The sequence below is a fragment of the Centropristis striata genome, chromosome 14 (genome assembly GCF_030273125.1).
Source record: "Centropristis striata isolate RG_2023a ecotype Rhode Island chromosome 14, C.striata_1.0, whole genome shotgun sequence".
NCBI lineage: Eukaryota > Metazoa > Chordata > Actinopteri > Perciformes > Serranidae > Centropristis > Centropristis striata.
This window is the reverse complement of record NC_081530.1, coordinates 35,451,800-35,466,164: the sequence shown is the minus strand read 5'-3', so window position 1 is coordinate 35,466,164 and position 14,365 is coordinate 35,451,800. Positions and strand designations below refer to the sequence as shown.

Here is a 14,365-nt window from a genome sequence, read left to right as displayed (position 1 = left end):
TTAGTTACTTGATTTCAGTTACACAGAGCAGATTGGTTACTTTACTTAAGTTACACAGAGCAGGTGAGTTACTTTACTTCAGTTACACAGAGCAGGTTAGTTACTTTACTTCAGTTACACAGAGCAGGTTAGTTACTTTACTTCAGTTACACAGATCAGGTTAGTTACTTTACTTCAGTTACACAGCAGTTTAGTTCCTTTATGTCAGTTACACAGAGCATGTTTGTGACTTTACTTCAGTTACACAGAGCAGGTTAGTAACTTATGTATCTAAAATACCTGCAGTTACATTAGAGTAACAGTAGTTACTGTGTGTAACATTGTTGTAGAGCACTTTAATTAATGTACTTCACCTACACAGAGCAGGTTTGTAAGTTGAGTTATGGTTCCAGTTGATATTAATTCAGCATTTTGGGAACTGTAGTTTCAATGATCTCTGTCAAACAGAGATGAATACACTGACTGTGTATTTTTCCTCACTGTGTGTTTCTGTGTTTCCTGCAGACATCCAGCAGCTGTCGGTGGGTGAAGAAGAGTTTTCCTCTGAGCAGCAGGAGAGGAGCTGCAGTCTGGACCAGGACCAGGAGGACCCAGAGCCCCCACACATTAAAGAGGAACAGGAGGAACCTTGGACCAGTCAGCAGGGAGAGCAGCTTCAGGGGCTGGAGGAGGCTGATATTACCAAGTTCACATTCACTCCTGTCCCTGTGAAGAGTGAAGAAGATGAAGAGAAACCTCAGTCCTCACAGCTTCATCAAACACAAACTGAACAGATGGAAACAGAAGCTGATGGAGAGGACTGTGGAGGACCAGAACCAGACAGGAACTCTGATCCAGATCCACATTTACAACCTGATACTGCAGACTCTTCTGTACCTGAGACTGATGACAGTGGTGATTGGAAGGAGACCAGAGAACCTCAGTCAGGTTTGGACTGTTTGAAAAAAGATGGCTACCCTGTCAGAGATTCCTCGTTTCGTGCTGGTGAGAAACAATTTAGCTGCTCTGAGTGTGGGAAAAGATTTGGCGACAAGTACGATCTGGAGAGACACATGAGAATCCACACAGGAGAGAAACCTTTCAGCTGCTCAGTTTGTGAGAAAACTTTTACACAGCGTGGAACTTTAAAGTCACACATGAGACTCCACACAGGAGAGAGACCTTTCAGCTGCTCAGTTTGTAAGAAAACTTTTAAAGAGAGTAGACATTTAAAGGAACACATGAGACTCCACACAGGAGAGAGACCTTTCAGCTGCTCAGTTTGTAAGAAAACTTTTACACTGAGTGGAACTTTAAAGTCACACATGAGACTCCACACAGGAGAGAGCCCGTTCAGCTGCTCAGTTTGTAAGAAACCTTTTACAGAGAATAGACATTTAAAGGCACACATGAGACTCCACACAGGAGAGAGACCTTTCAGCTGCTCAGTTTGTCAGAAAACTTTTACACGGAGTGTTACATTAAAGGAACACATGAGACTCCACACAGGAGAGAGACCTTTCAGCTGCTCAGTTTGTAAGAAAACTTTTACACGGAGGGATACTTTAAAGGAACACATGAGACTCCACACCGGAGAGAGACCTTTCAGCTGCTCAGTTTGTAAGAAACCTTTTACACTGAGTGGAACTTTAAAGTCACACATGAGACTCCACACAGGAGAGAGACCTTTCAGCTGCTCAGTTTGTCAGAAAACTTTTACACGGAGTGATACTTTAAAGGAACACATGAGACTCCACACAGGAGAGAGACCTTTCAGCTGCTCAGTTTGTAAGAAAACTTTTAAAGAGAGTAGACATTTAAAGGAACACATGAGACTCCACACAGGAGAGAGACCTTTCAGCTGCTCAGTTTGTAAGAAAACTTTTACATGGAGTGGATCTTTAAAGTCACACTTGAGACTCCACACAGGATAGAGACCTTTCAGCTGCACAGTTTGTCAGAAAACTTTTACACAGAGGGAAACTTTAAAGGCACACATGAGACTCCACACAGGAGAGAAACTTTTCAGCTGCTCAGTGTGTGCTTAATCTTTTGCACAAAGTGGGCATTTAAAGTCACACATAAGACTCCACACAGGAGAGTAACCTTTCATAAATGTGCTGGCCGCTCATCCTCAAAGTTTCATCAAACTGAGAAGAACAAAGAGGCAGAGCCTCCAGCCAGTAGCCCACATGAAGAGATGTAAACCTCTTTTTCAATTTTTTTGAAGGACTCGAAAAAGATTTTCAAGTTCTTTTTAAATGCTACAAAGCTTGTAGTAACTTTTCATAAATATTTTTTTCTGTTTGTATGACATTTACCTACAATATAATTAAACAATACTTTCTTTTCCATGATGAGATATGATTTTAATTTCTTCCTTGTTTATTTATTTTTTTATTTTTTTTATAAAACAAAAGCTCACAAACTGATATTTTAATTCAATATTTGATTATAGAAGTGTAAAAATTGCAACTTTTTTTTTTTACACAGCAGAACAAAATAAAAATATTCTTGGTTTACCGAAGTTGCCTGAAAGTTGTCCCTTCTTCAGTTTGTGATACGAGGATAGGCATGCTGTGTTTTAATTTAGGCTCGAAATCCCTAAACCAGCTATCCCTGTTATGTGATTTCAGAGTCCTGTGCTACGAAGCAGGATTTGAGGGTCAGTGAGGTAACCTGAGGTTTAACCCTGGTTATCAGTATCTCCAAGGTGGTTCTCTTTTAACCTGGCTAGGTCACCATGGTAACTCACCAGGTTTTGTTCTGAGCTTCGGCTTGAAATTGGCTAGAATGCCTCTAACTACTTTTAAAACAATGTCTCACACTAGTCAACAGTCAATCTATGATCCATACAGATTCTCAGCGGAGAGAATTAGATATAAATTCAATGTGTTGAGTCGTAACATTGTATGAATATCACCAAACTGAGCCATGCAGTTTCAGTAGAGTTACTGTACAGTTATATTACAGTTACTGTATATTGTTGTATTCACAGTAGAGTTACTGTATGTGTCGTTGTAGCAGTCAGCTGATGTGTGAGGTTTTTCTTTCTAACTGAAAAGTTCTCTGGACATTTAGAGTTCTCTGAAATGACTCTCCTGTAAAATAAAGTAGCAGACACCAGTACTTCACTATATTATTAATCAGTTTGATGTTCACTTGAATATAGTGTGTAATTCCTTGAAAACAGAATGTTATGTTTTTTTGCTTTATCCATATTGGCTGATGGTCGTTTTAAACTGCTGGTTAAATGCCTTATTTCAATAATTTAGCTGCAACATTAATAGAAGTGAAAAGAGTGTTGTGCTCCTAATACTTTCTGAATTATTAGGGCCTCGGGGCAATCGCACCGAGCTCTGGTCCCATACAGCAATAGCTGTAGGGACCAGTTTTTTAAAATTGCCACGACACCGCAAATTCCACTCTACAGAAATAATTTATACATAGAAACCTAGGAAAATTTGTCTTCTCACTCACAATCCTCTGGTAAAGCTGTCAGAGTTTTAGTTTGGGCGTACAACGCACAGATGTGCCACCAACATGCACCAACAGCCTCATTGGGTCCCATATTAAAAACGCAGGAAGATTTCGGAAAAAACGAAGATGGAACAGTTTTCTTAGATCGCTCTAACAAAGCTATTTTTTTATTTTTTAGAACTCAGGATGCTCAAAGTGAAGTCAGATCAATGATAGGTATTATGGTTTTGCCAAAAACGCTTTCTGTTCAAGGCCAGAAATTCCAGTCCACCTCTGGCTGCTGTCACTCTTTCATTAACAGGTGTCAGTTAATTCTGTTGATTGCTTTGATCTGATTGCCTTTGATCTTTGATGTGATAACAGTTACAGATACACACACACACACACACTTGCGCGTAAGCACGCACACTCCTCACACATGCATACACATGCTTCAAACACACACACACACACACACACACACACACATTTTGAGGTTAAAGAGCATAGTTTGAAATCTCTGAAGAATCCCATCATAGTGTACGCACACCGGCAGTAGCCCCCGTGGCCCTTTCAGAATTTCCCCAGAGGAAATTTTCTAGTTATTATTATTATGACTCATATTGTGGCTTGAAGCATCGAAAACAACATCCTTGAGAAATATTTTGAGTCTATTTTAATTATTTATCTTCCTGTGTGTTTGTCAGAGGAAGTCTATCGTTTCAGAAATGTTGGACTTTTATTTTGAAAGCCATCAACTCCTCTGCCCCGGAAGCTGTCGTCTTCACTGCGGCTAACTTTACGCTGTTTAATCAAGACGGCAGCTCGTTTCTTTATTGTTAGTGAGAAAGTTTGTGTTGTGATCCGTCAGAGCCTCTGTGTGTCCGGATAAACCTGTCTGAATGGACTCTGTGCTGTTCACCGTCTTTTTCTGGATGTTTTACCTCTGATTCATCTCTTGGTAGACTATAAACACGTTCAAGTTAGCTTAGCATGCTAGCTGGTTAGCACCGCGACGCTAGTCAGAGTGAGTGTTTGATGGACAGCAAACTGTGTTTCTGACGGAGTTTGTGTGGAGAAAAAGTTGGTGTCACTGTGTGAAAAATGTCTAAAGTCCAAACGGTGAGAGCGCTGGTGGAGCAGCGACTGACTGCGGCTGCTGAAGAGATATTTGGGCTGTTTGAAAGAACGATAGGAGAGTACGAGGAGCAACTTTGTCGTTCAAAAGAGAAGAACGAGCGACAACAGAAATTACTGGACGCTGTTTTCAACCCTCAGATTCAGCTACACAGAGCAGGTTAGTTACTTTACTTCAGTTACACAGAGCAGGTTAGTTACTTTACTTCAGTTACACAGGGCAGGTTAGTTACTTTACTTCAGTTACACAGCAGTTTAGTTCCTTTATGTCAGTTACACAGAGCAGGTTAGTGACTTTACTTCAGTTACGCAGAGCATGTTAGTTACTTTACTTCAGTTCCACAGAACAGGATAGTGACTTTACTTCAGTTACACAGAGCAGGTTAGTAACTTATGTATCTAAAATACCTGCAGTTACATTAGAGTAACAGTAGTTACTGTGTGTAACATTGTTGTAGAGCACTTTAATTGATGTACTTCACCTACACAGAGCAGGTTTGTAAGTTGAGTTATGGTTCCAGTTGATATTAATTCAGCATTTTGGGAACTGTAGTTTCAATTATCTCTGTCAAACAGAGATGAATACACAGACTGTGTATTTTTCCTCACTGTGTGTTTCTGTGTTTCCTGCAGACATCCAGCAGCTGTCGATGGGTGAAGAAGAGTTTTCCTCTGAGCAGCAGGAGAGGAGCTGCAGTCTGGACCAGGACCAGGACCAGGAGGAGCCAGAGCCGCCACACATTAAAGAGGAACAGGAGGAACCTTGGACCAGTCAGCAGGGAGAGCAGCTTCAGGGGCTGGAGGAGGCTGATATCACCAAGTTCACATTCACTCCTGTCCCTGTGAAGAGTGAAGAAAATGAAGAGAAACCTCAGTCCTCACAGCTTCATCAAACACAGACTGAACAGATGGAAACAGAAGCTGATGGAGAGGACTGTGGAGGACCAGAACCAGACAGGAACTCTGATCCAGATCCACATTTACAACCTGATACTGCAGACTCTTCTGTACCTGAGACTGATGACAGTGGTGATTGGAAGGAGACCAGAGAACCTCAGTCAGATTTGGACTGTTTGAAAAAAGATGGCTACCCTGTCAGAGATTCCTCGTTTCGTGCTGGTGAGAAACGATTTAGCTGCTCTGAGTGTGGGAAAAGATTTGGCCACAAGTACGATCTGAAGAGACACATGATAATCCACACAGGAGAGAAACCTTTCAGCTGCTCAGTTTGTCAGAAAACTTTTACACGGAGTGATACTTTAAAGGAACACATGAGACTCCACACAGGAGAGAGACCTTTGAGCTGCTCAGTTTGTAAGAAAACTTTTACAGAGAGTCGACATTTAAAGGCACACATGAGACTCCACACAGGAGAGAGACCTTTCAGCTGCTCAGTTTGTAAGAAAACTTTTACATGGAGTGGATCTTTAAAGTCACACATGAGACTCCACACAGGAGAGAGACCTTTCAGCTGCTCAGTTTGTCAGAAAACTTTTACACGGAGGGAAACTTTACAGATACACATGAGACTCCACACAGGAGAGAGACCTTTCACCTGCTCATTTTGTGGTAAAGGTTTCAATGGAAGTTGGGATCTTAAGACACACATGAGAGTTCACAGAGGAGACCAACCTTTCAGTTGCCCAATTTGTAGCAAACAATTTGCCTGTGGTTCACAGGTCAAAAAACATAAATGTGCTGGCCACTCGTCCTCAAAGTTTCATCAAACTAAGGAGAACAAAGAGGCAGAGCCTCTTGACAGCAGCCCTCATGAAGAGATGAAAACAGAAGCTGATGGAGAGGACTGTGGAAGACCAGAAGCAGCCAGAAACTCAAATCCAGATGAACCAGAAACTGATGAGGATACTGGAGATTCTCCTGAACCTGAGACTGATGACAGGGGTGATTGGAAGTGAACAAGCAAAACTCAGTCTGCTGTAAATTCTTTGCAAAAGGTCCTCATCAGTGACAATTAAAGCCTTTTTATTAACCCCTTGGACCTTTTGGAGGGTGTGGTGGATTCAGTTTGAAGGCTACAGAGAAGATCATCACATATTGGTTTGAAACTAGATGATCTTAGGAATCCTTTTGTGCAAAATATGTTGTCATCTCTTGTTGGGAAGGGGGTGAAATTTGATGTTTATTTGTCTAATGAGCATCTTTAGATTTTTGTTTTAGAGGGTTTTTTTTGTTTTTCAAAACAGAAGTTCACAAACTGATATTTTATTTAAATATTTGATTGTAGAAGTGTAACAATTACAACTTTATTTTTTTAGCAGCAAAACAAAGTAAAGACATTCTTAGTATACCAAAGTTGCCTGAAACTTGTCCCTTCTTCAGTCTGTGGCACGAGGATAGGCATGCTATGTTTTAATCTATGCCAGAAATCCCTAAACCAGCTATCCCTGTTATGTGATTTCAGAGGCCTGTATTACGAAGAAGGATTTGAAGTTCAGTGAGGTAACCTGAGGTTTAACCCTGGTTATCAGTATCTCCAAGGTGGTTCTCTTTTAATCTGGCTAGGTCACCATGGTAACTCATGCTGCGGAGCTAACCTGGTCGGGACCAGGTTTTGTTCTGAGCTTCTGCTTGAAATTGGTAAGAATGCCTCGAACTACTTTTAAAACAGTGTCTCAAACTAGTCAACAGTCAATCTATGATCCATACAGAGTCTCAGCGGAGAGAACTAGATATAAATTTATATCTGTTGAGTCGTAACATTGTATAAGTGTCATCAAACAGATCTGTGCAGTTACAGTAGAGTAACTGTATGTATCATTGTAGCTGTAGTTACAGTACAGTTATTGTATGAAACATACTCGTAGTTACAGTAGAGATACTGTATCGTAGCTGCAGTTACAGTAGAGGTACTGTATGTATCGTTGTAGCAGTCAACTCATGTGTGAGGTCTTTGTTTCTCACTGAAAAGTTCTCTTGACATTGAGAATTCTCTGAAATTACTCTCCTGTATAATAAGGGAGCAGACATTAATGCTTCAATATTTTATTAAGTATGATGTTCACTTACATATGAAATACTGTATAATTCCTTGAAAACAGAATGTTATGTTAATTTGATTTATCCTGATTGGTTGATGATCGTTTTAAACTTCTGGTTAAATGCCTTATTTTAATAATTTAGCTGCAACATTAATAAATGTGAAAAGAGTGAAGTGCTCTTAATACTTTCTGAATTATTAGGCCTATTATTGTTATTATTATTATGACTGATATTGTGGCTTGAAGCATCGAAAACAACATGCTTGAGAAATATTTTTAAGTCTATTTTAATAATTTGTCTTCCTGTGTGTTTGTAAGAGGAAGTGTATCATTTCAAAAATGTTGGACTTTTACTTTGAAAGCCATCAAATCCTCTGCCCCGGAAGCTGTCGTCTTCACTGCGGCTAACTTCACGCTGTTTAATCAAGGCCGCAGCTCGTTGGAGTTTCTTTATTGTTAGTGAGAAAGTTTGTGTTGTGATCCGTCAGAGCCTCTGTGTGTCCGGATAAACCTGTCTGAATGGACTTTGTGCTGTTCACCTTTTCTTTCTGGATGTTTTACCTCTGACTCATCTCACGGTAGAGTACAAACACGTTCAAGTTAGCTTAGCATGCTAACTAGTTAGCACCACGGCGCTAGTCTGAGTGACTGTTTCATGGAGAGCAAACTGTGTTTCTGACGGAGTTTGTGTGGAGAAAAAGTTGGTGTCACTGTGTGAAAAATGTCTAAAGTCCAAACGGTGAGAGCGCTGGTGGAGCAGCGACTGACTGCGGCTGCTGAAGAGATATTTGGGCTGTTTGAAAGAACGATAGCAGAGTACGAGGAGCAACTTTGTCGTTCAAAAGAGAAGAACGAGCGACAACAGAAACTACTGGACGCTGTTTTCAACCCTCAGATTAAGCTACACAGAGCAGGTTAGTTACTTTACTTCAGTTACACAGAGCAGGTTAGTTACTTGATTTCAGTTACACAGAGCAGATTAGTTACTTTACTTCAGTTACACAGGGCAGTTTAGTTCCTTTACGTCAGTTACACAGCAGATTAGTTACTTTACTCCAGTTACACAGAGCATGTTAGTTACTTTACTTCAGTTCCACACAACAGGTTAGTGACTTTACTTCAGTTACACAGAGCAGGTTAGTAACTTATGTATCTAAAATACCTGCAGTTACATTAGAGTAACAGTAGTTACTGTGTGTAACATTGTTGTAGAGCACTTTAATTTATGCACTTTACCTACACAGAGCAGGTTTGTAAGTTGAGTTATGGTTCCAGTTGATATTAATTCAGCATTTTGGGAACTGTAGTTTCAATTATCTCTGTCAAACAGAGATGAATACACAGACTGTGTATTTTTCCTCACTGTGTGTTTCTGTGTTTCCTGCAGACATCCAGCAGCTGTCGGTGGGTAAAGAAGAGTTTTCCTCTGAGCAGCAGGAGAGGAGCTGCAGTCTGGACCAGGACCAGGAGGAGCCAGAGCCGCCACACATTAAAGAGGAACAGGAGGAACCTTGGATCAGTCAGGAAGGAGAGCAGCTTCAGGGGCTGGAGGAGGCTGATATCACCAAGTTCACATTCACTCCTGTCCCTGTGAAGAGTGAAGAAGATGAAGAGAAACCTCAGTCCTCACAGCTTCATCAAACACAAACTGAACAGATGGAAACAGAAGCTGATGGAGAGGACTGTGGAGGACCAGAACCAGACAGGAACTATGATCCAGATCCACATTTACAACCTGATACTGCAGACTCTTCTGTACCTGAGACTGATGACAGTGGTGATTGGAAGGAGACCAGAGAACCTCAGTCAGGTTTGGACTGTTTGAAAAAAGATGGCTACCCTGTCAGAGATTCCTCGTTTCGTGCTGGTGAGAAACGATTTAGCTGCTCTGAGTGTGGGAAAAGATTTGGCGGCAAGTACGATCTGAAGAGACACATGAGAATCCACACAGGAGAGAAACCATTCAGCTGCTCAGTTTGTCAGAAAACTTTTACACGGAGTGATACTTTAAAGGAACACATGAGACTCCACAGAGGAGAGAGACCTTTGAGCTGCTTAGTTTGTAATAAAACTTTTACAGAGAATAGACATTTAAAGTCACACATGAGACTCCACACAGGAGAGAGACCTTTCAGCTGCTCGGTTTGTAAGAAACCTTTTACAGAGAGTAGATATTTAAAGGCACACATGAGACTCCACACAGGAGAGAGACCTTTCAGCTGCTCAGTTTGTAAGAAAACTTTTACATGGAGTGGATCTTTAACGTCACACATGAGACTCCACACAGGAGAGAGCCCTTTCAGCTGCTCAGTTTGTAAGAAACCTTTTACAGAGAGTAGACATTTAAAGGCACACATGAGACTCCACACAGGAGAGAGACCTTTCAGCTGCTCAGTTTGTAAGAAAACTTTTACATGGAGTGGATCTTTAAAGTCACACATGAGACTCCACACAGGAGAGAAACTTTTCAGCTGCTCAGTGTGTGCTTAATCTTTTGCACAAAGTGGGAATTTAAAGTCACACATAAGACTCCACACAGGAGAGTAACCTTTCATAAATGTGCTGGCCGCTCATCCTCAAAGTTTCATCAAACTGAGGAGAACAAAGAGGCAGAACCTCCAGCCAGCAGCCCACAAGAAGAGATGTAAATCTCTTCTTCAATCTTTTTGAAGGATTCGAAAAACATTTTCAAGTTTTTTTTAAATGCTACAAAGCTTGTAGTAACTTTTATAAATATTTTTTTCTGTTCGTATGAAATTTACCTACAATATCATTAAACAATACTTTCTTTTCCATGATGAGATATGATTTTAATTTCTTCTTTGTTTATTTTTATTTAATTTTTTTTGCAAAACAAAAGCTCACCCACTGATATTTTAATTCAATATTTGATTATAGAAGTATAAAAATTACAACTTTATTTTTTTTAACAGCAGAACAAAATAAAAATATTCTTGTTTTACCAAAGTTGCCCGAAAGTTGTCCCTTCTTCAGTTTGTGATTCCAGGATAGGCATGCTGTGTTTTAATTTAGGCCTGAAATCCCTAAACCAGCTCTCCCTGTTATGTGATTTCAGAGGCCTGTACTACGAAGAAGGATTTGAGGGTCAGTGAGGTAACCTGAGGTTTAACCCTGGTTATCAGTATCTCCAAGGTGGTTCTCTTTTAACCTGGCTAGATCACCATGGTAACTCACCAGGTTTTGTTCTGAGCTTCGGCTTGAAATTGGCTAGAAAGCCTCTAACTACTTTTAAAACAATGTCTCACACTAGTCAACAGTCAATCTATGATCCTTACAGATTCTCAGCGGAGAGAATTAGATATAAATTTAATGTGTTGAGTCGTAACATTGTATTAATATCACCAAACTGAGCCATGCAGTTTCAGTAGAGTTACTGTACAGTTATAGCTACAGTTACATTACAGTGACTGTATATAGTTGTACTTACCGTAGAGTTACTGTATGTGTTGTTGTAGCAGTCAGCTGATGTGTGAGGTTTTTGTTTCTAACTTAAAAGTTCTCTGGACATTTAGAGTTCTCTGAAATTACTCACCTGTAAAATAAAGTAGCAGACATCAATACTTCACTATATTATTCATCGGTTTGATGTTCACTTGCATATAGTGTATAATTCCTTGAAAACAGGATGCTATGTTTATTTGCTTCATCCTGATTGACTGATGGTCGTTTTAAACTGCTGGTTAAATGCCTTATTTCAATAATTTAGCTGCAACATTAATACAAGTGGAAAGAGTGTTGTGCTCCTTATACTTTCTGAATTATTTTTTTATTATTATTATTATTATTATTATTATGACTGATATTGTGGCTTGAAGCATCGAAAACAACATCCTTGAGAAATATTTTGAGTCTTTTAATAAAAATCTTCCTGTGTGTTTGTCAGAGGGAGTCTATCATTTCAGAAATGTTGGACTTTTATTTTGAAAGCCATCAACTCCTCTGCCCCGCAAGCTGTCGTCTTCACTGCGGCTAACTTCCCGCTGTTTAATCAAGAAAGCAACTCGTAGCAGTTTCTTAATTGTTAGTGAGAAAGTTTGTGTTGTGATCCGTCAGAGCCTCTGTGTGTCCGGATAAACCTGTCTGAATGGACTTTGTGCTGTTCACCTTTTCTTTCTGGATGTTTTACCTCTGACTCATCTCTTGGTAGACTATAAACACGTTCAAGTTAGCTTAGCATGCTAGCTGGTTAACACCGCGACGCTAGTCAGAGTGACTGTTTAATGGAGAGCAAACTGTGTTTCTGACGGAGTTTGTGTGGAGAAAAAGTTGGTGTCACTGTGTGAAAAATGTCTAAAGTCCAAACGGTGAGAGCGCTGGTGGAGCAGCGACTGACTGCGGCTGCTGAAGAGATATTTGGGCTGTTTGAAAGAACGATAGCAGAGTACGAGGAGCAACTTTGTCGTTCAAAAGAGAAGAACGAGCGACAACAGAAACTACTGGACGCTGTTTTCAACCCTCAGCTTCACTTACATAGAGCAGGTCAGTTACTTTACTTCAGTTACACAGAGCAGGTTAGTTACTTTACTTCAGTTATACAGAGCAGGTTAGTTACTTTACTTCAGTTACACAGAGCAGGTGAGTTACTTTACTTCAGTTACACAGAGCAGGTGAGTTACTTTACTTCAGTTACACAGAGCATGTTAGTTACTTTACTTCAGTTACACAGATCATGTTAGTTACTTTACTTCAGTTAAACAGAGCAAGTTAGTGACTTTTCTTCAGTTACACAGATCATGTTAGTTACTTTACTTCAGTTACACAGATCATGTTAGTTACTTTACTTCAGTTACACAGAGCAGGTTAGTTACTTTACTTCAGTTACACAGCAGTTTAGTTACTTTACGTCAGTTACACAGAGCAGTTTAGTTACTTTACTTCAGTTACACAGCAGTTTAGTTACTTTACGTCAGTTACACAGAGCATGTTAAGAACTTTACTTCAGTTCCACAGAACAGGTTAGTGACTTTACTTCAGTTACACAGAGCAGGTTAGTAACTTATGTATCTAAAATACCTGCAGTTACATTAGAGTAACAGTAGTTACTGTGTGTAACATTGTTGTAGAGCACTTTAATTTATGTACTTCACCTACACAGAGCAGGTTTGTAAGTTGAGTTATGGTTCCAGTTGATATAACTTCAGCATTTTGGGAACTGTAGTTTCAATTATCTCTGTCAAACAGAGATGAAAACACAGACTGTGTTTTTTTCCTCACTGTGTTCTTCTGTGTTTCCTGCAGACATTCAGCAGCTGTCGGTGGGTGAAGAAGAGTTTCCCTCTGAGCAGCAGGAGAGGATCTGCAGTCTGGACCAGGACCAGGAGGAGCCAGAGCCCCCACACATTAAAGAGGAACAGGAGGAACCTTGGACCAGTCAGGAGGGAGAGCAGCTTCAGGGGCTGGAGGAGGCTGATATCACCAAGTTCACATTCACTCCTGTCCCTGTGAAGAGTGAAGAAGATGAAGAGAAACCTCAGTCCTCACAGCTTCATCAAACACAAACTGAACAGATGGAAACAGAAGCTGATGAAGAGGACTGTGGAGGACCAGAACCAGACAGGAACTCTGATCCAGATCCACATTTACAACCTGATACTGCAGACTCTTCTGTACCTGAGACTGATGACAGTGGTTATTGGAAGGAGACCAGAGAACCTCAGTCAGGTTTGGACTGTTTGAAAAAAGATGGCTACCCTGTCAGAGATTCCTCGTTTCGTGCTGGTGAGAAACGATTTAGCTGCTCTGAGTGTGGGAAAAGATTTGGCGACAAGTACGATCTGAAGAGACACATGAGAATCCACACAGGAGAGAAACCTTTCAGCTGCTCAGTTTGTAAGAAAACTTTTACACAGGGTGGAAGTTTAAAGTCACACATGAGACTCCACACAGGAGAGAGACCTTTCAGCTGCTCAGTTTGTCAGAAAAGTTATACAGAGAGTAGACATTTAAAGTCACACATGAGACTCCACACAGGAGAGAGACCTTTCAGCTGCTCGGTTTGTAAGAAAACTTTTACACTGCGTGGACATTTAAAGGCACACATTAGACTCCACACAGGAGAGAGACCTTTCAGCTGCTCAGTTTGTAAGAAAACTTTTACATGGAGTGGATCTTTAAAGTCACACATGAGACTCCACACAGGAGAGAACCCTTTCAGCTGCTCAGTTTGTAAGAAACCTTTTACAGAGAGTAGACATTTAAAGGCACACATGAGACTCCACACATGAGAGAAACCTTTCAGCTGCTCAGTGTGTGCTTAATCTTTTGCACAAAGTGGGCATTTAAAGTCACACATAAGACTCCACACAGGAGAGAAATCTTTCATAAATGTGCTGGCCACTCATCCTCAAAGTTTCATCAAACTGAGGAGAGCAAAGAGGCAGAGCCTCCAGCCAGCAGCCCACATGAAGAGATGTAAACCTCTTTTTCAATCTTTTTGAAGGATTCGAAAAGATTTTCAAGTTTTTTTTAAATGCTACAAAGCTTGTAGTAACTTTTATAAATATTTTTTTCTGTTCGTATAAAATGTACCTACAATATAATTAAACAATACTTTCTTTTCCATGGTGAGATATGATTTTAATTTCTTCTTTGTTTATTTTTATTTTATTTTTTTACAAAACAAAAGCTCACCCACTGATATTTTAATTCAATATTTGATTATAGAAGTGTAAGAATTACAACTTTATTTTTTTTTAACAGCAGAACAAAATAAAAATATTCTTGGTTTACCAAAGTTGCCTGAAAGTTGTCCCTTCTTCAGTTTGTGATTC

General features: G+C 40.2%; 4 protein-coding genes across 4 annotated transcripts; all 4 read left to right on the top strand.

Annotated features, from left to right (window-relative positions):
- The first annotated feature begins 533 nt into the window (after positions 1-533).
- Positions 534-2,483, top strand: LOC131984866 (gastrula zinc finger protein XlCGF8.2DB-like). Its single transcript, XM_059349857.1, has one exon. It carries the CDS (start codon positions 774-776, stop codon positions 1,911-1,913), a length of 1,140 nt encoding a protein of 379 aa, XP_059205840.1. The 5' UTR covers positions 534-773; the 3' UTR covers positions 1,914-2,483.
- A 2,123-nt stretch (positions 2,484-4,606) lies between these two features.
- LOC131984856 (gastrula zinc finger protein XlCGF57.1-like) lies at positions 4,607-7,008 on the top strand. Its single transcript, XM_059349843.1, has 2 exons — positions 4,607-4,735; positions 5,209-7,008. Exon 2 carries the CDS (start codon positions 5,226-5,228, stop codon positions 6,489-6,491), a length of 1,266 nt encoding a protein of 421 aa, XP_059205826.1. The 5' UTR covers positions 4,607-4,735; positions 5,209-5,225; the 3' UTR covers positions 6,492-7,008.
- Positions 7,009-7,047: 39 nt separating this feature from the next.
- LOC131984850 (zinc finger protein 135-like) lies at positions 7,048-10,514 on the top strand. The gene is made up of 2 exons (XM_059349837.1): positions 7,048-8,488; positions 8,962-10,514. Exons 1-2 carry the CDS (start codon positions 8,296-8,298, stop codon positions 10,062-10,064), a joined length of 1,296 nt encoding a protein of 431 aa, XP_059205820.1. The 5' UTR covers positions 7,048-8,295; the 3' UTR covers positions 10,065-10,514.
- Positions 10,515-11,615: 1,101 nt separating this feature from the next.
- LOC131984864 (zinc finger protein 32-like) lies at positions 11,616-14,300 on the top strand. The gene is made up of 2 exons (XM_059349855.1): positions 11,616-12,074; positions 12,834-14,300. Exons 1-2 carry the CDS (start codon positions 11,882-11,884, stop codon positions 13,817-13,819), a joined length of 1,179 nt encoding a protein of 392 aa, XP_059205838.1. The 5' UTR covers positions 11,616-11,881; the 3' UTR covers positions 13,820-14,300.
- Positions 14,301-14,365: the final 65 nt, after the last annotated feature.